Source organism: Musa acuminata, chromosome BXJ2-2 (assembly GCF_036884655.1).
Source record: "Musa acuminata AAA Group cultivar baxijiao chromosome BXJ2-2, Cavendish_Baxijiao_AAA, whole genome shotgun sequence".
NCBI lineage: Eukaryota > Viridiplantae > Streptophyta > Magnoliopsida > Zingiberales > Musaceae > Musa > Musa acuminata.
The window spans coordinates 24,609,946-24,635,930 of NC_088339.1; the positions used below are offsets into that span (position 1 = coordinate 24,609,946).

At 35.5% G+C, this 25,985-nt stretch overlaps 1 protein-coding gene across 1 annotated transcript in view; it reads left to right on the top strand.

Annotated features, from left to right (window-relative positions):
* The window catches only part of LOC103976157 (ferredoxin-dependent glutamate synthase, chloroplastic), a 31,424-nt gene that overhangs the window by 3,808 nt on the left and 1,631 nt on the right, over window positions 1-25,985 (top strand). Inside the window, exons 6-30 of the mRNA XM_009391358.3 lie at window positions 9-79; window positions 771-867; window positions 3,879-3,971; window positions 5,244-5,389; window positions 8,351-8,510; window positions 9,447-9,557; window positions 9,637-9,852; window positions 14,161-14,318; window positions 15,638-15,767; window positions 16,442-16,500; window positions 16,618-16,723; window positions 17,451-17,547; window positions 18,195-18,310; window positions 18,436-18,633; window positions 18,730-18,840; window positions 19,190-19,429; window positions 19,592-19,690; window positions 23,262-23,357; window positions 23,442-23,639; window positions 23,744-23,818; window positions 23,975-24,103; window positions 24,181-24,279; window positions 25,297-25,439; window positions 25,518-25,611; window positions 25,680-25,918. Coding sequence (XP_009389633.2) covers window positions 9-79; window positions 771-867; window positions 3,879-3,971; window positions 5,244-5,389; window positions 8,351-8,510; window positions 9,447-9,557; window positions 9,637-9,852; window positions 14,161-14,318; window positions 15,638-15,767; window positions 16,442-16,500; window positions 16,618-16,723; window positions 17,451-17,547; window positions 18,195-18,310; window positions 18,436-18,633; window positions 18,730-18,840; window positions 19,190-19,429; window positions 19,592-19,690; window positions 23,262-23,357; window positions 23,442-23,639; window positions 23,744-23,818; window positions 23,975-24,103; window positions 24,181-24,279; window positions 25,297-25,439; window positions 25,518-25,611; window positions 25,680-25,918 — 3,281 coding nt within the window. The remainder of the gene's footprint in view (window positions 1-8; window positions 80-770; window positions 868-3,878; window positions 3,972-5,243; window positions 5,390-8,350; window positions 8,511-9,446; window positions 9,558-9,636; window positions 9,853-14,160; window positions 14,319-15,637; window positions 15,768-16,441; window positions 16,501-16,617; window positions 16,724-17,450; window positions 17,548-18,194; window positions 18,311-18,435; window positions 18,634-18,729; window positions 18,841-19,189; window positions 19,430-19,591; window positions 19,691-23,261; window positions 23,358-23,441; window positions 23,640-23,743; window positions 23,819-23,974; window positions 24,104-24,180; window positions 24,280-25,296; window positions 25,440-25,517; window positions 25,612-25,679; window positions 25,919-25,985) is intronic.

A 25,985-nucleotide genomic window follows, 5' to 3' on the forward strand; every position in this document is an offset into this window, starting at 1 on the left:
TGTTTTAGGTTGTTGACTTTTATGACTACTACAAAGGACAAATGGAAGCTTGGGATGGACCTGCCTTGCTTTTATTCAGGTATCATATGTTGGATCTATCATGGCTTAGTGGTCAAATTTGTCCTTTCAACTATTTGTTTGTGTGCATTTAATAGTTGAATGCTGTTGCTTTTGATTGTGGCCTTTTGTTATTTATTTTAGTGTGTACTGGAGAAACTTTATGGTAAATTATATGTTTGCATTGTTTGTGTGTAGCCCTAGACATGGTGGCTTGAAGTTTTTATGACAGATATAGCTTGTGTCTCGGGAAAATGTGTGGATGCCTATTTTAGCTTACACAGAAGTTTGTTCGACTTTGAACGGTAAGGGGTCAGTAAGACCTCTCCCTAGTTAGAGTAGGATTCGACTTATTGCTGTCCACACACACACACACACACACACTCCAGAAAAAAATTGCCTAAGTTCTCTATAAATCCATTTTTGATGTGTGACTAAACCAGGGTGTTTTGTATTTTCTATTTATAGGTGCTCAATATGTATAACTGGTGTTCTTATGCCATTCTGTTAAAACAACAATTTGCTTTGAACAAAATGTGTTAAGTGTTTTTTACTATGATTGGGAAAATTATCTGATTTTTTTAACTTCAGACTTTTGTCGATGTATTTCACTGTCATATGTAATTAAGGATCTGAATTTGAGGAAGCAACGACTAAATTAATTTTGTCTCATGATCTTTTATGCCACAAGTAACATATTTTGGCTGAAATAGTGATGGAAGAACGGTTGGAGCTTGTCTTGATCGAAATGGTCTTCGTCCTGCTCGATATTGGCGAACAGTCGATGACATTGTCTATGTTGCATCTGAGGTACCATCTGTTTCCTAATTTTAAAAGTAATAAGTCATGGATTCTTTGCTATTATCTAAACAATATTTGAGGTATGTGGTTTTATTATTTAATTATTGTCAGAATTGTTTCTAGTGGTGTCTTTGTTGTCCCATAGAATAATTTCAAGTGGCATTATCTTTTACAGTAAATTGTTTGAAATTATGTCTCTTCATGACCATTAATATAATCTGCCTGTTAAGTATAATAGTAAGAAAGTAATAAATTGGTTTTTTTAGCATACAATAATCTATACAAAAAAAATCCCAAAGGTGCTGAGTGTAGTCTATTCTGTTACTTATGAACTGCTCATTAAGAGAGCTGTATGGTTTCAGGGAAGTTGCATTGGACATAATTGACTTTGATATAACAGTAGTATTGTTTCAGTTAAATTGATATGGACAGCCATTCTTCTAGAATCCTTAAGCATTTCATCTCCGTAGTCCAATTAAAGGGAGTCATCAGAAAGCAAAAATATTTCAAATCATTCCTACAAAATTTATAAATACAGTATAACATAAAAAATTTACATTCTTTTGGTAATTGAGTCTGTTGCCTTTCCAGTATAGAGTGAATAAAAAGATACAATGTGATTCTTATTCAAGGTTGAAACCAAGGTCTGCCATACCGAAGCGTACCGCCCGTACCGGTCCGACAGGTTACCGGTACGTGGACCGCCCGGTACCGCTGCAGTTCTACAGTACTATACTGTAACTGCTACAGTATGAAAAAATAAAAAAATTGTTCGGTACACCAGGGTGTATCGCTCGGTATGCCCTGATATATCGTCCGGTACACTGGTACCGTACCATACTATACTGAGCCCGGATCGAAACGCTGGTACGGTACCGTATAGCGAACCTTGGTTGAAACAAATCTTTTACTTATGTTGATAATCTTAAGATAAATATTCTTTTGTTAAATTTTGTTAATAGATGAAGTTCATAATATAGAACAGTTGTTACTTTCTTATAACTAAATGTGCTTTAATCTGTTATCGTAGTCAAGCATATCCATTTAAAATTTTGATTTTGAGCCAATTGATGCCCAAAGTCTTTCTTGGTTGTTGTGAGTATTAGGAGTGGAGATGGAGAATTACTGTGGTTTCCTCGTCAGTAGGTCTTAAATCACAAATCTTTTGATACAGTTACTCACTATTGGCATCTACTATCGGCCTAGATGCCGTGTTTGTTAAACATGTTCAGTTTTTTAGGGTGGATAGAGACCATGACCATCTACTTTTTTTTTTTCATTTGTTTTACATTCTCAAGCAATTTATATATAAAGATTGCACATATTGTTTTATGTTGTTGGTCAATTCATGCCTTCCAGAAAAGTACTGTTCTTTACAGCAGAGCTTGTCATTTTCTCTTTCTTTAGACTCTTTGCATTTCTACAGAATTTGGCATGGTTGCTTCATGATCTCATGAACTGAAACTGCTACCAATAACAACTCTTTCTAAGATCAACTAGGTTTTCTAGGTAAGAAGTCAGTTCTATTGCCTTATCCCTAGGAAAAGTTGGCACCAACTTTCATGTTAGTCATAATTTTAAATTGTTCTCTATTGCTAATTTCTTATTGCTTATATGGACAAGCAGTATTTATTTTGCTTGGCAAATGCATCTTATTATACTTTTAGGCAAGGTAAGTTGTTTGTTAGTTAACTGTTCAACCATTTGGTCAACTGTATCTTTTGGGGTGTAGCTAAAGTACTAAACAAAGAATTTGGATTATGTAGTTGCAATTTATATAATATTTGTTAAGATAGTCGAGTAAACACTTATTTCAATATTGCTTTCTTGCTGTTTTCTGTCTTTTAAGCTGTGAATACTAGATCTAGTTGTTGTCTTTATGATGGTGGATGATGGGTGACAAACCATGTCACCAAATAGACTCAACTAACCTACTAGATTCGTCAAGTCTGCATGCAGCCATAAATTGAGCGACCAACGTTTCTACTTCTGGCATTGATTGAGAAGACATCTTAGATGCTTGGTAGGTTTTTTTGGCAACTTTTCATATGGACATTGGTCCATGATTGATGTCTGTAATTATTGGTGAATATCCATGCATTGTCACTAAAGTGGATAGTCCATGATGAAGGTATATTGGAAGAGCAAGTTTATTTGCTAATTTTTTGTACATAATTTCTTCATTAATCTGTCACTTAATGAACATTTACACTTGTAGATATCATCACATATAGCTGAGGATTACAATGTTCCATGGTCCTAGTGTTTTGTACTTTAGTATTGTATTAGTCATCAGTTTTCTGGTTAAAGGAGCTTGGCATCAGTTTTCTGAGAGCGTTCTGTTGATTATTATACGTCTTCAGTTTCACGGGCCTCATGTAGAAATGCTAGATGCATGTCTATAAATTGTAGATCTATCTATAAATGTTTAGTACCATACGCCAAGTGAGAGCATAAGAGCCAGCTGGAGTATTTCTTTGCTGGATAATATGAGAATATTGTCTAAACTTCAAATTGTATGAAAAGTTGTTGAACTTGTTATTTCATTTCTCCATTTTCTATTAGAAAACGAGCAGTCAGTGAAAAAGGCTCTTGTCAATGTGGGATTAGGGGATGGTCAATATACAAATAGAGAGGCTGTTTTCACAACTCAAAACTCTGGTCACCTAGATCTAAGAGGAACAATCTTACTATGACAACAAGGCCCATCTTCTGTTCCATTTTCTACTGGTACATCAAAATTAACATTTTAAACAGATTTAGTCATAAAAGCAGCACTTATGATAATGTATCAAATTGAGACCAATTTGTCCTGTGTCATGCATTCTTAAATTTCAAATATACCAGAAAGTGCTGATAGAGATTGAGTCTATTTCACACTATGAAGTAATTTCTATGGTTGGCTTTCAAACACTCGTTGCTTATTTGCTACTTAGTATGGACAAGTGCTTGTTGAATTTATTTGTTTTTTGAGGCTTCCTGACCCATTTGTTTTGTTTGTTGTTAATACTTGTTTGTAGGTTGGTGTTCTGCCAATGGATGAATCAAAGATTATAATGAAAGGTCGATTAGGTCCAGGAATGATGATAACTGTTGATCTACAGAGTGGTCAGGTAATTATGCCTTTCCCCGTTGTAGCATTGATAATTATTTATTTGATTTCTGTATTCTAAGTGAGGTCTGCCATACTGAAGTGTACCGCCCGTACCGGGCGGTATGTATCGGTCCGATAGGTTGCCGGTACGTGGACCGCTCGGTACCGCTACAGTGATATAGTATTATATTGTAGCACTGATACAGTGCTACAGTACTATATTGTAGCACTTCTACGGTATGAAAAAATATAAAATTATTTTGTACACCAGGGTGTACCGCTCGGTATGCCCTGATGTACCGCCCAGTACACTGGTATCGTACCGAGCCCGGGTTGAAATGCCGGTACGATATGGTACAGTGAACCTTGATTCTAAGTATTCAATTTAAATTTAGTGATTATATCTTATCATTTATTTAGTCCAATTGGCTTCATATTTGAAGAAAGAGTGACATGTGGGATTAAATTTGTATTTGATCATGTTGAGTTACTGCTGTATCATTGTAGTTGCATTGGTCAAGATTGCTCTTGATCGATTTATGCCAACCAAGAACAATTTGAGAGCAGCAAGAAATTAGTGGTCAGCCAAGATTAGGTTGAATTAGCAGGAATCAACTGTGATTTAGTTAGAATTAGACTGAGATCAGTAGGAATTGGTATTGGTCAGGATTGGTGGTGGTTTGCATAGGATATAATAGAATCAGCTAGAGTCCAGCAACATCAACTTTGAGACGATCAGGTGATACTTAATTGATCCTAAAAATGGGTAGTTATACAGTGATGGATCAGGTAAGCTCCAAATAGACTGTAAACTCTTGGAAGCCAAAATCCTCTCTTCTCCCAAAACAAAGGAAAAAAAAAAAAAAGAGAACAGAAAGAAGGAGGTTTGTTAATCAACTCAGCGAAATATAGTCCTACTCAATTGAATCAATGTTAATTGTTCAACAGGTATTGGTTTGAAGTGGCCCATTAAGGAAATTGATTTTTGCTATCAAATAGCATGCTTAATATTTTAAACTGAAACAAATTTTACAAATAGATGGACATCAATTTATGAACTATCAAGAGTGTTCAGTGTTGTTATCATATTATTGTTTATTACTAATAAATAAGTACTAAGAATTACTCCATCATTATGTTTGTCTGTGCCGCATTCTCAATCTTTTCTTTTATCTGATTGTGAGTTGAAAAGGATGGTTGAGTAATTTTTATCTGCTTCTTGTATATGAGTTGTTTCAGCTCTAAATGTTCTGTTATTTTTATTTGTATGTTTATTGTCTACTTTTTGTAGGTTTATGAAAATACTGATGTTAAGAAGAGTGTTGCTTCAGCATATCCATATGGCAATTGGTTGCGTGAAAACATGCGCAATATGAAACCTGGAAACTTCCTCTCATCTGTTGTGATGGATAATGAAACAACCTTAAGACACCAGCAGTAAGGGTTGATTACACTTTAGCGTTCTGTTTTGCAATGCATTCAATCATCTGTAAAGTGTTTGCGTGGATCTTCATTTTCTTCACTCTCTTGATCTGACATAGCATAAGCAGATTAATATAAAATGGGTTATTTATTTTGGACAGTTTACACAATTTTGATGGGATCATTTTACAAGTATTCTACTGTTACCCATCATCATCATGTATTGCAGTACATTGTGTGATTTTTAATTATGGATCTCAAGTGTTAATAGTTTGTGGTCTACAATAAGTGAAAACCCCTTTCTATATTTCCATTGTTACCAATCTTGCTTTTTTGTTTGTTTTTGTAACATGTGAAGCTGTGAATTCTTCTTGCTAATTTTAGATTGCTGACAAGTCTTCAGTATTATCTGCTTGGTCTTGGTATAGTGACTTGAGCAACTCCTCCATTGAATTTTATCTGTTTCAGTTTAGATTATTTTTTTCAATGTATCCCATTGGCTTGCCTCGTGTAAATTGTAAATGTTGAATTATTTAACTATTATGCTCTTTATGAGAAAAGTTGAATGTTATTAAGTATTAACTAATTTTTCTCAGTTATTACTTCTTCTGTAGAACTGAAACCTGTTTCCAAGGACTTAAGTAAAGGACCACTAAATTCAGGTTTGCTGTGAGACCAGTCTGCTAAAAAAATAATATATGAGCTGCATGTATTGAATTAATTCCATATGGTTGATAACTTGGTGTATTGCTCATCAATATACGGTTAGACTGGCAAATACTGGTCAAGACAGTTTAATATTTGGATCCTTGCCCATATGACCATATCTTCGTCCCACTCCCTTGAATCACTTTTTGGACATTCCTAAGCTAACGATATTCATATATAAAAGACTCATGTAAAATAGTGAACTGGTGATAGTTTGTGGGGATTTGGTTAGACGGATGCATGTTTGGACTGCAAATTGACTCAAACGCCAGGTACAATTCTGAATGATATGGCTAGGTGAAGCCCCATTTAGTTGGATAAGTTGGCATCAAGTTAAATCATATTATACAATAATAATATTTATGTTTGTATTTAGCAGTATATTTTGATTGTTTAGACTGATTGGCATTTACTGTATTTGGTTAGATGATGCATTTTAGGCTGCAAATTGATCCAAAATCAAGATATAATTCTTATTAATCTCACTGCAAGAAGCCTTATTAATTGGATCAGTTGCTGTCAAATTAAGTCATATATTATACTGTAATGTTTATGATTGTGCTGAGTGATATTTTTCAATGTTTAGTTTAAAGTTTGACATGGGTTAGGTGGAGTGGGTAAAGTTTTTGTTTGAATTTGTAATGTGATGTGTCAGCCTTTTGATGCAATTTTTCAGGTTGTTATATGTAACCTGGTCATAGATTATAGAGCTAAAGAGAATATCTTAGCAACATTATTGTCAGGCAAGCATCATGTACATTCAGATGTTTCTTTCCTGTACATTAACGTACAGAATACACATTATATGGATTATCATGCCACGATCGCTTGCATTTCTGTAAATTAGTTTTGCAGGTAGCTGTCCAACAGTGCTGCTTTTGTTTTGCTTTCAACAGCATTATTTTTGATATTTCAATCCAAGGATTACAATTTCGGTTCGTACCAGTGTACCGAGTTATGCTCGGTACAGTATGTATCGAGGCATACTGACGATACATCCAAAATCATAAAAAAACCTTCAAAAATAGAAAAAAAGTTAGATAAAGGTTTTTAATTTAGAAATAAATATAAATTTAGTATAATTTTAGCAAAAATAATGTAAATTGACCTAATATCGATCAAATTTTGATTAAATCATCATTAAAATCACTAATCACAGCATTAAAAAACTTAATTAAAACTTAATTAAGCCTTTTACCATCACAAACATATAATCCAATCTTTTATGCATGAAATATAAAGATTTGATCTATTAAGTGTCTAATTTCAAAAAAATCAATATCAAACACACTAATCATAACATGAAAAACTTTAATTACTCCTTAATTAGCACTATTCTACTATCAAAAATATATCAAACAACATATTAGACATTAAGTCATACACCACATAGAATAGACTTAATCATCTCATAAATCAATAAAAATCGAGAAAGAAAGTATACCTCTTGATTAGAGTGTTCTTCCTCTTAATCCTCTCAAATTATTCTCCTAAATTTGATTCAATTCATAAATCGTAGCTTTGTTAAGTTTAGGAGAGTGAAAATGTGAGAATAAGAGAGAGATATAAGTGAAAAAAGAGTTTGAGAGAGTTTAAGAGATTGAGAAAGTGAAATGAGTTGAAAGAGGGGGGAGGAAAGGATTTAAAAACCCTTTTTTTAAGCCTCAAATGGTCAAATTGATCGTTTAAAATAGGGCAATCTCAACCCTTGATTGATAACGGTTGAAATTCGACCATTACTGATCGGTATAGGTCGGTAATGGTTGGATTTCGACCATTACCGCCTGGTAGAAATCCCGTATCTCTCGCTTGATACAGGGTCAAGTGATCGGTATCGCCTGGTAGAGGGCGGTCTGCGTACCGATATACTGTTGGATCGGTACGAACCACCCGTATCGAGCGGTATGCATCGGTACAACAAACCCTGTTTCCATCCACATTAGGTTGTCATTCTTGTAGAACTGGTTTTCTATGCTTATAGATGTTAAAGCACGAACGTCTGTTACAATTCTATCATGAATTCAATTTAACTTGGATGTTGGTCAGTTGGTGTAAGATATCATGTTTATTATTATTTTTTTTAAAAGAAGCTCTATTTCCGTAATTAGGGAATACTAGTCTTATAACAAAATTTGGACGAGTCCTACCAGTAAGAAAGCCCATTAGTTCTTGCTAGTTCTTGCCCTTTTAGCAAGATAATTTTTTTACTGATCTATTTTATTGAACAAAACATGACTCTCGTGCTTATATCTATTCTGTTTGGATCAGGGCATTTGGCTACTCAAGTGAAGATGTCCAAATGGTCATTGAAACGATGGCCTCACAAGGGAAGGAGCCAACATTTTGCATGGGTGATGACATTCCATTGGCAGTAATTTCGCGGAAGCCGCATATGCTTTATGACTATTTCAAGCAGCGTTTTGCGCAGGTTGGTGTAGTTTTAAGATTGTACCATCCTGAAAATGTTTTTTGAACTTTTTTCCATATTCTGTGCATATGATTTATGCTTTATATTCATTATATATGTCCTTAAAAAATGTTGCTGAATCTAGTCTTTGGATAACTTTGTTCTTTGCACAGTAGAGATGTTCTCATCTTACCTATGATTTCCCTTCCCCACAAAGAACCAGAAAGTTTTAATTCCTGAATCTGATCTACTTTAGGGCAGGGAATTCCTTTTTGAATTAGTAAAACTTTTCGATGGACTCTGGATCAGTTTCATCTTAGTTAATTGCCATGCTCAATCAGATCTTGCCATGTATATGTTTGGATGTGTGAGGATTCTAATTCCTTCAGAGTTGCTTTCTTCTACATTACCTGAATCTTGGAGATATCTGATGCCCATACTAGTTACCTTTGCAAACTGACCTGCATAAACATAACTAAATTCTGTATATAGACTTAAAGAAAGTGCCATCAAAGAAGAAATTGAAGACTAGCTAAAACTGTTAAAATCTATTTGTCTAGAATTCTTAGTGTTATTATCATTTCTTGTATATGTCAATATTTAAAGTTCACTACTTTACCATCGAATTAGACTATGTAGTTTTGTACTCTGACAAATGTTCAATTGGATGAATGGGACCCGTCTTTTTTCTGCTTCATGCATGAAATTTACATTATGGTTTTATTTCAGCTGGTGGCTAATTTTTTATTATTTATTTTTCTACAATCATTGTATTAATGATCTATCTCAATGAGAAGGAAACCTATAGATATACATAACTTCCTTTATATGTCTCTTGGAAAGCTAGCTGCAATCTATTAATAATTAGATGATGTACTAGCAGTTATATTTACCAGCTACCATTGTCTTTATTTGATGTTCTTTATTTCATTATCCTGATCATCGTCATTGCTACAGGTCACGAATCCTGCGATTGATCCCCTCAGGGAGGGTTTAGTGATGTCTCTTGAGGTTAATATTGGAAAGCGTAGAAACATTTTAGAAGTTGGACCTGAGAATGCTTCTCAGGTCTGTATTTTCAATTCGTCCTTTTCAAACTGTGTATTGTGTATTGCATTGATGTTCTTAATGCCTCTTCTTTTGCCAGGTTATTCTGTCAAGTCCAGTGCTGAATGAAGGGGAGCTCGAGTCACTGATGAAGGATCCAAACTTACAAGCTCAAATCTTGTCTACATATTTTGATATCCGGAAAGGCTTAGATGGCTCATTGGAGAAAGCACTGCAAAGGCTTTGTGAAGCAGCTGATGAAGCTGTACGGGATGGTTGCCAACTACTTGTTCTTTCTGATCGTTCTGAGGATCTGGTAAACGTCCATTGTACATATCTGCTGTCTTAGCTAAATTGTGTAATTCTACGTGTTTGTTTAATGATACTTATTGCTGTCTAAAAAATTGCACAAACTTAATTTTTTTTTTATTTAATTTAGTGAATATGTAACAGTTTCCTGAAAAGCTAAAAGTATGCCTTTAGTTTTGCAACTTGATAGTGAGTATTTAGTGCCATAGTCTGCCTTCGGTCTTTAATAACTTCAGGTTTGAAATATCAAATATTTTATCATTGTGTATTGCCCTATATATATACTAAATTCTTAGCATGCATATTAGTAGATTAATCTTTTTAAAATCCCTTCTGAGAATATATTCATGTCATGATGAGTGGGCATTTGGAAATTTGTATCTTCTTTGTTAATGTTGTTAAAGATGGCCACCTAGGTGGTGCTTAATTGAGCCCTAACCTAGGCATGATCGTTTCAGGGAGTACTATACTCTTTTTTCTCTTCATTTTTTATTTTTTATTTCACATTTTGTTAAGTGCTCTTCAATATTGTGTGTTATAGGTTTAGTCTTAGTTTAAAGGTTGATTCAGTTCAGGGGTTACAAATTGTGGTGTAACTTATAATTATTGATATTATTAGTAGTAATGTTGTCATATGTCATCGTGTAAATGCTTAGGTACTATTATTTTTAAAAGCACTAGGCGCTAAGGTTCCAAAACGCCCAAGGCTCTAGGCGCTTTCCCAAGAGAAGTAAGGTGCTTTAGAATATTAAAATATAATAATATATATTATGGTTGATAAATATAATTATAAAAATAAAAATGTGACATTAAATTGAAATCATATAAAGTATCAAATTACATTGTCCGTATTCTAATAACAAAAATGCTAAAAGAGGTGGGGAAGGAGAGGGCGATAATGACAGAGGAAGCTTTGGACGATGGTAGTGGTGGCGGAGGAAGTTGCAGACTGTGGCGTTGAGGGTGGAGGAAGCTTCGAATGTGTCCGTTGGCTGTAGAGGAAGCTTCGAACCCCTCCCTCAGTAGTGGAGGGAGTTGTGCACGAAAGCAATAGCGGCAAAGGGAGCTGCACACGGAAGTAGCCACGATGGAGGAAGCTTTGGGCTTGTCCATCAGTTGCTGAGGGAGCTATGCACGAAGGCAGCAGTGACGGACCAAAGGTGGGTTGGGCGGTAATGTGGAGTCCAGGGTTTCATTGGGTCGCGGGTGCCGGGGGAGGGGGTATTGGGGTTTCGTGTTAGGTTTAATTAGTTCAATTGAACCAAGTTACTGTTCAATCGAACCAGAAGTTCACATTTTGTTTGATTTGTTGGCATTCACTTGGGCACTCACCCGAGGCACCCAACGCCTTATCTCAGGCGAGCGCTTCACTGAAACATATCGCTCAAACATTGTGTGAGGTGCTCGGGCCTCGCCTCGCCTCGCTTGAGTGCCTGAGCGGTTATTAAAAACATTGCTAGTTACCTAAAACATGTATTTCAACATATTTAGCCTATGAATTAATGGCCAATGCAAGATACTTGATTGGAACAAGTTTTCTTTGGTTAAATCACTTTCTATTCATTTCTATCAGTCACATGGTCCATGGTCACACCAAAACCAGTTCTTTCTATTAGCCATTTGGGTTGTAGGCTTATTAGTAACATCTTCTCTAGGTCCAAACAGTTGAGGCAAAAGATATATTTGAAAGACTAATTTGGGTTTTTAAGTTAATTTTAGTTCATTGAAGTAATGTAAAATGACTTTCTTTATTGATGCAACTTTAGTTTCTTTTGGTTGTAAAATTGTTATGCGATTCACCAGTGATTTCAAAAGGCACTCGGGTGCTCACCTAGGCTCTCGGGCGAGGTGAGGCATGAGTGCCTTGTTTACTATCCAAGCGGTGCGTTTCAAAGAGGAGCTTGCCGGAGCCCAGGCGTTGGGCGCTTCGGGCGAGCGCTAGGGTTAAATCAGGCGATCGAACCAGCATGTTAGGTCTGGTTCGGTCGCATTTGCATTAGTTGGTTCAATCGAACCAACTAAAACACCAAAATACCAACCTCTCTTCATTGCCCCTCGTGACTTCCCAAACCCTAACCGACTCCCGCCACCGACATTTTCTTTTTGCTATCGCTGTCGTTGGCTCTCTCCGCTACCGTTATCGCTACTCTTCGTTGTCGTTGCTCTTCGTTGCTGTTGCCACTGTTGCTGCTCGTCGCTGTCGCTGCTCTCAGTCAGCAGCCTCAGTCTCTTCTCTTCTCACACTTGACTCAGTATACTATTGACAGTATATTATTAACAGTATACTGTTAACAATATTTTATTTGTTAGATTAATAATATATTATTTTGATTTTAATACTACTAATTTTATTTATTGTTTTGAATTTTGAGACTTTTGTTAATGTGACATAGTGACATTATACTTAGGATTTTTTTTAATTTAATATCATATTTTTATTTAAATAATTATATTTATTAATTATATTATATATTTTTTATATTTTAGTGACTCGCTTCGCTCAAGCGAGCGCCTAGGGCCTTGGGTGTTTTGGAAGCTTGGCCTCTTTTGATGCCTAGCGCTTTTTAAATCACTGTGATTCACTATGTTTAGATTTAAGAAAATATGAACGACTTGCTATTTTTTTTAAAAAATCTTTTCTAAAAATTGGGCCACATAAGTTATTGGGCGATTCATTTAAATGCCATTGGCAGCGCTCAGACATTAATGGTCACTCACCCACAAACAAATATGTTACAGATCCAATTTAATTGCATGGATGTCTAAATGTTGTTCCTTGAGCCCTTTGCATATCAAATTATGCAAGTTAGTAGGATGCTTGTATCCTGCCCACTTACAATGTAATACTTCTAACCACTTACCCAATTTGTTCTTATCTAGTTTATTTGCTGTGTTCACTGCAGTTCCAACCTGCATCAATTTCTCTATCCCAAACTATTTTAGATGCTCCTTGTGTACTTTGGTTAATTTATAGATCAAGTTGTACAACGAACTTCATGCTTATTTTGAACTCGATATTCCTGTGCTTGGAAATTTTGTGGCACAAGGATTAATTGTACCAATATCTTGCAACTCGTTTTTATTCATGAAGAACATTTGAGAATTTTTGTTACAAACTCTGTATTTTTAAAATGTTGTAGATTATTCAAGAAGAATTTCTTTTTCTTTTTGTTAAGAATAAAATGTTTGTTCAAATTAGAACAAGTATTTGACTTTTTGCTATTCTAAAGGTTCATATTGCGTCCTTAGCAGATTGAGTCGAGTTAGATCCCTTTTCATAACATAGTGTGCTTGTCATAGATAAGCTTTTGCCAAAAGATATTTAGGTAAGGTGTGTTCATTAAGCTTGATGTTGACCACTCTTGTCGGTATCTATATTGTCTTTGCAAAATGTGATGTTTGTTGTGGATTTCAATTGGTAGAAAATTTACAAATATAATGCTTTTCATTATGGAAGTTAAAAATAAAAAAATATAATAATTTCTGTTACAAAGTTTTTAACAATGTGATTACCATACCATGGTCGCCGCTATGAAATCATTTGTTTTTTTAATTTCGTACTATCTGTGTTTATGTGATAAGGGTAGCCAATATATATTATAGTCCTTAATTAAATCAAATGTATATTTCCTATGTGCATGACCAGTAACTTACAGCCTAAAAAATTCGTACGGATTAGTTGTAAATTGTAATGACCTATTGGTGCTAAATAATTTCTTAGGTTTAAATGAACTTTTGACTTTCATGTCCATTTGGCACGCGTCACATGTTTTGTTCTTTATGAACTCAGTTATAGGCAAGCCTTAAGCAAGGCCTTTTCTAGTTTAATTTGCAATTTTGCTAGCATAACCTAAACACCAATGTCATGGTATATCAATTGTGATATTTGTATTAAAATGAGGATTCAATTAATTTAATAATCTTGATTTATAAGCACATTCTATATCAATATTTGTTGGTTTATCTCCAAAGCTTAAAAATTTTCACTATTCAGGCTAAAGTTCTCTCTCTGTTGCACCCTATTCTATTTTGCTTTACAGATACATTTTGGATAATAATCAGTATCATGATAAATAGCCTCATTTATCTATTCTATGTTTAGTTTATTTCTATATGTAAATTTCTGCTGTGTTTCACATGGAAATCCATAAATATTGTCATTTCTTTTTATACATTTTCTTGTGTAAATTGTTTATTTTCTTACTTGGCCAGAAGCACCATGTTAAATGAAGCTTTTGCTGATGTAGATTACTGAGTTTGTAACTGATCTGTCCCCATTGTTAATCGGTCCTTTTTCTTCATTGTTTTTTGTCAGGAGCCAACTCGTCCTGCTATCCCTGTACTTTTAGCTGTTGGTGCTGTCCACCAGCATTTGATTCAAAATGGATTGCGGATGTCAGCTTCCATTGTTGCTGATACTGCTCAATGTTTCAGCACCCATCACTTTGCATGTTTGATTGGATATGGAGCAAGGTATAATTTTTCTAGGTGTCAATCTAATATAATTTCTACATTGTTCTATTTCATTCTGTTCAAGTCATTTATTTTCTTTTTCTGATAATGGGAAAGCATGCATCATTCGTTCATATTAGTTGACGGATGAGGTGGGAAGGATTAGAGACCTGGAATGTCTTCTATTATAATGTCAGATCCTGTATTCGCTTCACCACATGGATTGTCTAGCTGTATGTACTGGTCCAATGCAGCCAGTGCTGAACTGTACTTGTGTCTGAAATAAATTGCCATGCCAATTGGTACAGATGGAGGCAGGAGGAGTACATATTGATCATGGCTTGATATTGGTTGATATGGATCCATACCTTGTTTCGACCTAGCCAATCCAGGCCAAGGCCATTGATGAAACATGTCTTCAAAGTTAGATACTTGTATGGAATATATGAAGTCTGAGATAAGATTATTTTTTAGCATACTTTCTCATATTTTAAAATTTTAAATTGTTTTCTCAACCAATTCCAATCTTTTAAATCCTCTCAATCGTGGTCTGATTATCCCTGGTTGATTTTGATACCAATATCGATCTTGTGAAATGTGGTTTATAATTTAAGAATTAAATAGTAATTGTATTGTTTGGGATTCCTATTTTTTGTATTTTTTGGCATCTTGGGAGGATTGTCATCATATTCTTTATGATAACAGAAATAATTCTAGAGATGGTTTATTTTAGATCAGATCTAAGAGCCCTAGTTAGACTATGGTGTCAGTGTGTGAATAATAAGAGAGCAGTCACAGCTAGAAAGGAGGCTCAGTTGTAGTTCTTGCTAACATAATTTTTTATACTCTTTGGTCAAATTACCAGTCCTTATATATTTTTGAGTACTACTATTTTCATCAGAATTTCACTGCACTTGGATGCTTGAAACTTGACTAAATGTGTTTCCTTCTGATTTTCCCTGCATTCTTTATATTCATTTTGATATTTTCAAGTAAAAATCTGTGAATGTCTTTGGTTTAAATATATAAACCTGTTGTTAACAATCTCATTCAATAATTTTACCTGTTTAGAACACAAGAACTATGTAGATTTTACTTGAATGGTTATCTAGATCAAGTCTCATTTCCTACAAGTAATATATCTTTCCAAGATGCTCTATACTTGCACCAAAATTTTTGCTGAACTTCTTGTACTCCATAGCTGAACCCACTTTGTGGAGAAGAATCTTGATGATAATAACACACCTGTGCTTCGTCTCAAAACATTTGCTCTAAAAAAACACAGCTGTTTTTGTATGGATGGTAGCACCAGTTAACACCATTATTGATGTGCTTCTCAGTGCGGTATGCCCATATTTGGCACTAGAGACATGTCGCCAGTGGAGGCTGAGTACAAAAGCTGTCAGCTTGATGCGGACTGGAAAGATGCCTACAGTGACAATAGAGCAAGCTCAGAGGAACTTCTGCAAGGTATATGCTTCTCTGACAGCTGAAATTATTAGATTTTCCAGGATAATTATTACACCCAGTTCTATAGGCCGCAGTACAGCTTCCATTGCCACAGTCTTATTATAAATGTTGATTTTTCTATTCTAGTTGTGTTTGTAGATCTGGTAGTAAAAATGGACTTCTGATGCAACTAGGAAGATACTGAGTAATTTTGAAATTAATATGAAGAGATAATAGACTTAGGAAACTGTAGGCCATTTGAAAGATGATAAATCTGCTCATATGATCATAAAATGGGGAGCTCAGTTCTTAAGACTGCCAATGTAGTGTCTTGGGATGCTTATGTTGTTATAAATCTTTTCTTGTTGTCCCTAATATCAAGGATTGAAATTTTGAACCTTGAAGTTAAGCTTTCCAAGTGAGAATAATTATTGAGTAATTTTTTGTTTATTCTTATAGATTAGATTTTAGCATGAACACCCTTATGGTTATACATGGAGGTGGTGTCCCTCGATAGAACTGTTCATTGGTAATGGATTAAGTACCCTCTTTTTTTTTCTTTGCTGCTGCTGCTGTCCTGCTATCGGAGCAGTTGCTGCTTCTGGTTTTTCTTTTGTTTATTCAGTATTTTCATTGTGCATTTTTCTGCTGTTTTTTCTTGTACTGTAACGGCTGTTGATGATGACATTTTTCAGGCTGTGAAATCTGGTCTTCTCAAAATATTGTCAAAGATGGGAATCTCTTTGCTTTCCAGGTTTGTAAAGAGATTGCATGACAATTCTATTTGCCAATTCATTGTTTAGATGGAAAATCACATTTAGAATGACTCTTATAATCAATGTCTTTGGTAATGTTGCTTTTTCTTAATCAGTTATTGTGGGGCACAAATATTTGAAATATATGGACTTGGACAAGAAATTGTGGATATTGCTTTCTGTGGGAGTGTATCAAAGATAGGCGGACTAACTCTTGATGAGGTAAAGTACTATAAATGAAGCATTTGAGGTCTCATTTTTGTTATATAAATGTTAATCAGATAAATATTGTGGAACTCTAATCTTAGAAGATCTATTTTGGCTATGCTCTTTTGCTAGGGGAAAATAATTGTTCCCTTGGGAAACATTGACGTTTGATGGTTAAAATATATGAAACTTGGATTGTGGTAACTTCTTTTTGTCTTGGAGGAGCAAAAGTATTTATGGGTAGATACATATATTAATAACTACTTCTGTGCATATGAAATACCTATTGTTGACTTAATGGTTAACCATTTGCTTTTCTGTTACTTGTATAAACTGTGTTTCTCTGATAATTTCAAGTAAATATTAGAAAGTTTTTATAGTCAATTTTGTATTCTTAGTTGTCTTTATATTCAGTGGCTTGTGCATAGCTGGATTAAATGCTGTTGTTGGTGGTATTGCCACTTATAACAATTGTTTAAGCATGGAGTATTTATTAGAATCATGTGCGATTAACTTCAGTCATTTTATTGCAAGGCAGATTTTTTGCTTTAGCTATATACAGATATGTTATGAGTATCATCCTCAGGTACTAAAATGTAAGTAATGATTATGACAACATTTTTGTTGTAGATGTTGTTTTTTTGTTGTAAATGTTGTTTTGTTTGTCTGGTTTATTTCTTTGTAATAGACTATTGTTGTATTCTCATTCTGCTTCTTATGGAAGTTCTTTTCCTTTACAAAGTTGGCAAGAGAAACATTGTCCTTCTGGGTCAAGGCATTCTCGGAGGATACAGCCAAGAGGCTAGAGAATTTTGGATTTATTCAATTCAGACCTGGAGGTACCATTAAATTTTTACTGTATGGTTTCAAAATATGTAATATGCTTGTAAACTATGAATCATCCTAAATGGATGAGACAAACAGCTTGTTGTCATTGCCATCATTTGTGCTAAACCAGAATTGAGGCACTGTCTTTCATTATTCTGTCTTCATATGTATGGTGTATTGGCACACACCTGCAAACCTTCCGATTTTCTGGTCACCACTTAGCATGCCTTCTGCATCCTTTTTTTAATTTTTTGAGGATGAACCTAGATCTATCTGTTGGATTTGAAACCTGTCACTATGTGTGCTTAATCACAATACCAGTCTGGCCTGACATGGCCTTTAGGCCAAAATATGAGCCCATTCCTGGATTTGTTTAACCTTTGCCTGGGTACCTTTCTTCTGTTTGACATGTTTAAGCTACTAGGTCTCTCTAGTCGAATGCTGTCTTTTCATTTTTTTTGCATGTACTTATCCATTGATTGTGGCTACGAGGATATAGGCCATTCATAGTTATCTCAAGTTAATGCAGTGTGTTTAATTTTTTCTTAAGAAACAATGTGACTTCTACCACTTTTATTTTGCTCATATAATTTTACCATAGCAATCAATGTAAGGAGTGTAGTTGCTGATGCATTGTTCTATATTTTTGGTCTTTTAGGCGAATATCATGGAAACAATCCAGAAATGTCCAAACTTCTACATAAAGCAGTTCGTCAAAAAAGTGAAAATGCATATTCTATTTACCAGCAGCACCTTGCAAATCGACCTGTGAATGTGAGTTTCAGTTTGACCACTCTTTTTCATTTATTTGATATATGTTTTGTCAACTTCAGCACATCTATGAGTTTTTGTTTGAAGTTTCTGATCTGTACTATTTTTATCAATAATATCTTTTTCAGGTTCTCCGTGATCTTCTGGAGCTTAAGAGTGGTAGGGCACCAATTCCAATTGGCAAAGTTGAATCTGCAGTCTCCATTGTCCAGCGCTTCTGCACTGGTGGAATGTCTCTTGGAGCTATTTCAAGAGAAACACATGAAGCAATTGCAATTGCAATGAACAGATTAGGAGGAAAGTCAAACTCTGGAGAAGGGGGCGAGGTCAGTTTATTGTGAAGAAACGTGGTCCAATTGGATTTCTTATTAGTTTCAATGAAAATTTCATAGTTAAAACTTAAAAGTACAAATAATTTCCAGGATCCAGTTCGTTGGAGTCCTCTTACTGATGTTGTTGATGGGTATTCTCCAACGCTTCCTCATCTGAAGGGTCTTCAAAACGGGGATACCGCCACAAGTGCAATTAAACAGGTAAAGATATCAATAAATTCTTTGTGGAGTCTAGCTAGATCATATATACAATGGGAACTTGATTTTTTTAAGTTGGCAATATTGCGGCATTTGAATTTTGCTTCTCAGCTGAGTGTTTTTTTTTTTTTTTTTGCATAATCTGTAGTAATCTTTGTGTTTCTGTAGATGTAACAGATGGATGAAACTGAAATTACATGTATATGTGCATTATATTTATGGATGTTTAACTTTCAACCAATATGTTGCAGTGCTTATGATATGATGTTTAATTGCTTATAACCTTTTATTTATTGATGAAATGGGAAATATCTTTGTGGATCAAATTGACTAGATATGTGAACCATTTCAGGTTGCTTCAGGACGATTTGGTGTCACTCCTACATTTTTAGTTAATGCTGATCAGCTGGAAATTAAAATTGCACAAGGTGCAAAACCTGGTGAGGGAGGCCAGCTGCCTGGGAAGAAAGTTAGTGCTTATATTGCTCGGTTAAGAAACTCTAAGCCTGGGGTTCCACTTATATCTCCACCTCCACATCATGACATTTATTCGATTGAGGATCTTGCTCAGTTAATTTATGATCTTCATCAGGTAAACATACAGTTTTCTCAAATTACTGTGGTTTTTCTTGAGGAAACTTCATTTGTAACTGTTGCATTACTATCCCTTTTTAGATAAAGGGGGACAAATGATCATATAGTATCTTCAAAATTTTTATATGATTTAAGACTGCAAATCTGTGCATGTGAGCAGGTCAATCCTAAGGCCAAGGTATCTGTAAAACTTGTGGCAGAAGCTGGAATTGGCACTGTAGCCTCTGGTGTAGCCAAAGGCAATGCTGATATTATACAGGTGTTTGGCATTCATCTCGCTGTTGGCTTTAAAATTATTGACTTCTCTAGTTATATTTAACAGTTTAAATTGCTTTTTAGTTATGAAATTCTTACTATGAGGCTTTTTCCATCTTTCCTGTCTTTCCCACAAACATATGGATGTTTATCCTATATGTAGTGCAACTTATGTGGATGATGATACCAGTGTTGGAAGTTTTTGACTGCTGAAATCATATTGTGGGTCTCTGTGGTTAGGTGACATATAAATTTTGTTTATATCTTCACAAATTTAAGCTTTAATTGTTCTCAGTTCATTGAGAACATTCACTCTCCCCAGACTCCATATTGGTGAGAGCCTTATTCACTGGGCTCACACTTATGAATGTTCAGTTCAGTGTAGGAAGAACCCATGATGTGTCTGAGTTGGCTGGGTCTGAACTCCCAAATTATTTCTTTAGGACAACAAATGTTGAAGTATGGGAAATTTTAAAACATTAGAGTAGCTGCAATTATTTGTCAGATCTGCCCATGTTATATTCATTCGTAAAGTGTCTTGTAAGTTACATTGGCAGGAACAACATTTTTTAGTATTTGTTCTTGCATTGCTTTATGACACACTATTGCAAATAAAATTACATTGAGACAAAAGGAATAATCAGAAAAATGCATCAAGTTTCTGGCAATGGCTTGTGAAGTGAGAAATAAAAAAAAATATATGTAAATGGAAACTGATTTAGTTCTCTGATCATAGGAATGACTTCCAAATGGTACACTACATTCTGACCATTAGCTAGGGCAGCATGTGCAAATGACACAAATTAGTAATTCACCATGCCATTGTAGGCATGTTTGTGATGAAAATAAAATAAAGAACTAGGGAAGAAATGTGAGTGATTGGTGGGATCAAGTGGTTTGCTACATGCTTCTAGAGTACATTGAGCTTGAGGTTGTGATTAGAGCTATGCTTCATTGGTGGTTTTCTATCATGTGCAGCGAGAGCATAAAGATAGTTAAGAGAAAGAACTATTATCTCTAAACATTTGGTTCAGCTACTTGATCCATATGGGGTTCGGGTTTGACAATCCAATGCTCGATACCATCTTTTGAATAAAAGTTTTGGCGGAGGTGTTGCGCTTTTGCTGCAATAAACACAACTTAGAAAGGGGAATTAATCTACTCTTGCTATGAATTTGAAGTGTATAAAATAGGGAACTAAAGCAAAGAGTTTTCGAGTGACTGTTGTTCGGAAGTTCTCATGCGACAAGTGCGAATAGATCGCTCTCGGCATAGCGTAGGTTGTTGATGGTTCTTTCTTTCTTCCCTCCTCTCACCAATCCAATAACACCTCTGTTTGACACTGTCGAAGGGGCTGAATGTGTCGAGTTTGCCGCTTCGTCTTTGGACATCGAGGATGAAGATGAAGTTATTTTGCAACGATTCTCTGTTGTGGAATTCTGTCGCAAGCTGAAAGAAGAAGACTCCTGGCCTGCTGATCTCAGCTGTTGCTGGTGTAGGGTTGCTGAGGCTTTCTTCCTCTTTTCTTCGTCTGCTGCTACTCTTGGCTAGGAAACTGTTCTAGGCCGGCTAGAAGGCTAGATAGAAGGAAGAAGGGTGTTGTTGCTATCCTCCTCTTCTCCTTTTCTTCTTCTCTCCTCTCTTCTTAGCTTAGGGTTGGCTGGTTTCTTGAGAGGAGGCACGACTTGGATTACTTTGGGATGCTTTAAATGGGTCTCTCCTTTTATAGCTAAGGGGGTGGAGTACTAGCTATGTTAGGACTTGGAGTCTTAATGCAGTTAGGACTTACAGAGACCTAATGCCTTAGGTCTTGGAAAATCCTAGTGCCTTTAGGAGTTGTTTTAGGGTTGGCGTATGAGTGTCCTATTCCTATTAGGAATTGGCGTCACCCTCTCCTTGTGGCTGCCCCTATTTGGGTGTGGGCTGCTCTAATTCTAGTTCTAGTTGGACTGGGATTTGGGTTAGTGAGCTGCTGTGATATGGGCTTTGCTTGGTCGAATAAGGTTTTGAGGTTTCAAGAGACCCTTCAATAGAGGTTGGTCAGTTTTGTTAAATGCTATTGAGATCATCCCTGATTATTACGCACTATACCTGTATACCAATCAATTAAAAAAAACAAATTAGGTTTAAGAAAATGAATATTAAAGCATCAGTACCCAAGGATTTAAGTTCCAACAGTACTGGAAGTGTTGATCAGCCACTGAATGGTTTTAGCTGAGCCATGCACTCTTATAGCCATGTGCTAACTGAATAGGAATACAAAAAAGGAAAATATGATGCTGCAAGGGTTTTATCAAAGCAAAATTTCTTATTCATACACCTTTCCCTTGCCTTTAGTTTTCAGGAGCGATTGAGGCTTGAAGGTTCACTGTACAGTTTTTAAGATAAACTGGATGCTCTATGCAAATCTGAAAAAGATGGGTATTTTGCATCTTGTCTTTTGCAGGAACAGTAAATATGGCCAAATTGTTACTTTTTCAGTCAAAACATTATAACATTGACAGTACCCTATTCTACAATTTGGTGGTGCTAGGACCTACATTATGCAATGCAATTGGGCTGCAGAAGAGGATATGTTGCACATGGCAGCATTGTTATCCCATCTTGTGGTTCATTTAGGTCAACAGAATGGCATGCAGTGTGATGCTAAGTTGGGAACATGTTTCCTTAATTTCTGATGTCCTACATGTGACAGCAAAAGCGCCCATCTACCTGCATTGTAGAATTTGATATGTTATTCTACCTTTATATCATTGTTTCCTTTACTGTCTCTATTGTTCATTTACCCAATTAACTTTTCAAGTCCATCTTTGCATAAGATTTAAGAAACTTCTGAGACAAAATCAAGAATGAAATAGTCAGAAGCCAACATAAATCAAAATATTTTTCAAATGTCTCAAATTTTAGTAATTTTGTGAATTTTTTTTCGAATGCCAGATTTTTTATTTACAGAACTATGTTTTTTAGTTTCATTTTGTCATTAATGCTGACTTTATAGTAGACCAAAGAAGGCTCAGCTGTGTTGCTCATGTCTTTCATGCATGCTGTGCTGTGGCATGTTATCATATTCATAAGTTAAAACTAAGTACCAGTGGATGCAGTCAAATATCCCTTTTCACATTTAACTCGTGATGTCATATTAGTTTGACAAAATACTGGCTCAAGATACTAGGGAATGGATGTTGTATTAAATGCTTATTTCAACAAGTTAATGTGTAGATAAAGGTTTGAGACTGTGATCCATCCTTCTCTCTAAATCACATGTTTTCACATTATATATATATTGGTTAGTATAAAGTATAAACTAAGATGTTCCCAGAACAGTAGTCTCATGCACTAGGTACACTCTTTACAAACCAAGGTGTCACATACTGGTCAATACGGGATGTACCATCTGATTTGTTTCCATCCGACAAAGGATTGGTATTGGACCACTTGATCCAATACTGGCCTTTTTTTTTTTTTTACTAGTACAGGGAAGTATGGGTTGGTATACCACCCAGTACACTGGAATCATACGAGTTATTGTCAATTTATTCGAAAAAATAAGCTTTTTTATTTTCTTGACAAGGCAGATTTCAGGACATGATGGAGGAACGGGAGCAAGCCCTATAAGCTCAATTAAACATGCTGGAGGTCCATGGGAACTCGGTTTGACTGAAACTCATCAGGTTGTCCACTACTTACATTATCATTGCTGCTGATTATTTTGTTCTCTGTGTTGTCCATGTAATCAACAGAAAATTGTCTTTCAGACGCTTATTCAAAATGGCTTGAGAGAAAGGGTGATCTTGAGAGTTGATGGTGGATTTAAGAGTGGCATTGATGTCCTCATGGCTGCTGCCATGGGTGCTGATGAGTATGGTTTTGGGTCTGTGGCCATGATAGCTACTGGATGTGTCATGGCACGTATTTGCCATACAAATAACTGTCCTGTTGGGGTTGCCAGTCAGGTATTAACATGAAGATTATTTTTCACTGTCCATTTTGTTCTTTCTTTTTTGTCTCATGTGTGTATTAGTGATGAGTGTGGTGCTAAAAGTGTCCTACTCTGTAGAGAGAAGAGCTTCGTGCTCGTTTTCCTGGGGTTCCTGGAGATCTGGTCAATTACTTTTTGTATGTTGCAGAGGAGGTAACATTTCTGTTATATTATCAAAATGAATATTTCTCGCTGTGCAACTTCCAAATGCTAACTTGTTTTGCTATTTTTAGTATCTCTTTGGACGTATTTTTGTTCTACTCTTCGGTAGATTTTATTAAATATAGTTTGGTTCAATTGTCTGGCCAGGTTAGAGGGGTTTTGGCTCAACTTGGATATGAGAAGTTGGATGACATAATTGGGCGAACAGATTTATTAAAACCAAGACATATCTCTTTGACAAAAACTCAACATCTTGATCTCAGTTACCTTCTTTCAGTAAGAAACTGAACTCCTTAGGTTTTCGACCCTTTTGTTTTCATGGCTTTAGATTCATTATATTCAATTTTTTGCAGAATGTTGGCTTACCTAAATGGAGCAGCACTGAGATAAGGAATCAGGATGTTCATACTAATGGACCCATATTAGATGAAATTATACTTTCTGATCCTGAGGTAAGAATTTAAAGTTATTTCCAGCAGTAAATAAATCATTTCGCTATGAATCCAAGTAACTAAGATGAATTTTTATGTTATGTTGTATTTTGGAAATGTTGGTTTTCCACTTTTCTTGCAGTAACTGTTTTATTATGTCTTCACTAATTTTTTAGTTGTGTTAATTGATCGCCTATGTGTATTAGAGTTAACTATGAACAAGCCTTCAAATATTTTTACTAGATTTTAAACTTCTTATCACTCCCATAATTAGTTATTACTTATTATACTATGTAAATCTTATTTCAAATACTTTCTTATTTGTCTAAGCAATTTGTTATCTACCAGTTGTCTAGGTTAGGTTAACTTGCTCAATCTTTCAATGACGAGGTTAATAACTATGGAAGAAGCTTTTAGCAAAAATCATATGCCCTTGTTGTTTCTTTGCAAACATGATGATAGATTCTCTATGCTGGTCTTGTCTCACAATATTTGCTTGTTGTAGTAAATTGTAAACTTAGGTTGCCAAGATATGCAAGAATTAATTAGTTGACGTCAGCAAGTGCTTTGGCACTGGAAGCATACAGTTTCTTTGTGTTGAATATATGGATTGATCACAGTGAAATGAATCACAGAAATGCCCCCCTTACCTATCCTGTTTTCCTTGGGCTTCATTATTACTCCTGACATTTTTTCCTTTTTTTATTCACCTTTCTCCAGGAACTCCTTGATTCGACATTAGTTATTGTTTTGCCATCTTTTCATTAATAACACAACCATTTCAGTATATCTGAGTTAACACCTTCTAAAGGTTAGGTACAAGAAAATGCCTTTATCGATAGTCTAGATCACTGAAAATTTTTAAAGCATCATCCCCGTAGAACCCTAGGTATACCTGTCTAAATTTCCGAAATTCAACAAGCTCAAGTTCACCTTTCTCTTCTCTTGAAGCCATGTGATACCTGTGTAATGATGTATTTTTCATTTAGTTTTTCGCTGCTGATGGCCAATCTTTTACCAAAAAAATTCATGATGCAGATATCCAATGCAATTGAGAATGAAAAAGAGGTCAATAAAACTGTAAAGATTTATAATGTTGATCGTGCTGTTTGTGGTCGCATAGCTGGTGTTATAGCCAAGAAGTATGGAGATGTAGGTTTTGCGGGGCAGCTTAATCTAACGTATGTCATGTGATTTCTATATTGATCTAATGCCAGTTGAAAATGCAGAAAATTGATATGCTATCTACTTATCTCCAGATTTATTGGAAGTGCTGGACAATCCTTTGCTTGCTTCTTGACTCCTGGAATGAATATTCGACTAGTTGGGGAAGCTAATGATTATGTTGGAAAGGTAATGCAGTTCCTGCCCTCATGAACAGGGTTTTTTTCCCTTCAATTAAGATTGTCAAATTTTCACAGGGTATGGCTGGTGGAGAGCTGGTAGTAACACCTGTTGATGACACTGGTTTCTGCCCGGAGGATGCTACAATAGTAGGTAACACCTGTCTATATGGTGCAACTGGTGGTCAAATCTTTGTGAGAGGGAAAGCAGGTGAGCGATTTGCCGTTAGAAATTCTCTTGTGGAAGCTGTGGTTGAGGGCACTGGGGATCATTGTTGTGAGTACATGACTGGTGGATGTGTGGTGGTACTTGGAAAGTGAGTGTTTCTTTTACCAAATTATTTGACACCATGAAGGTGACTAGTCTATTAACATGCATATTTA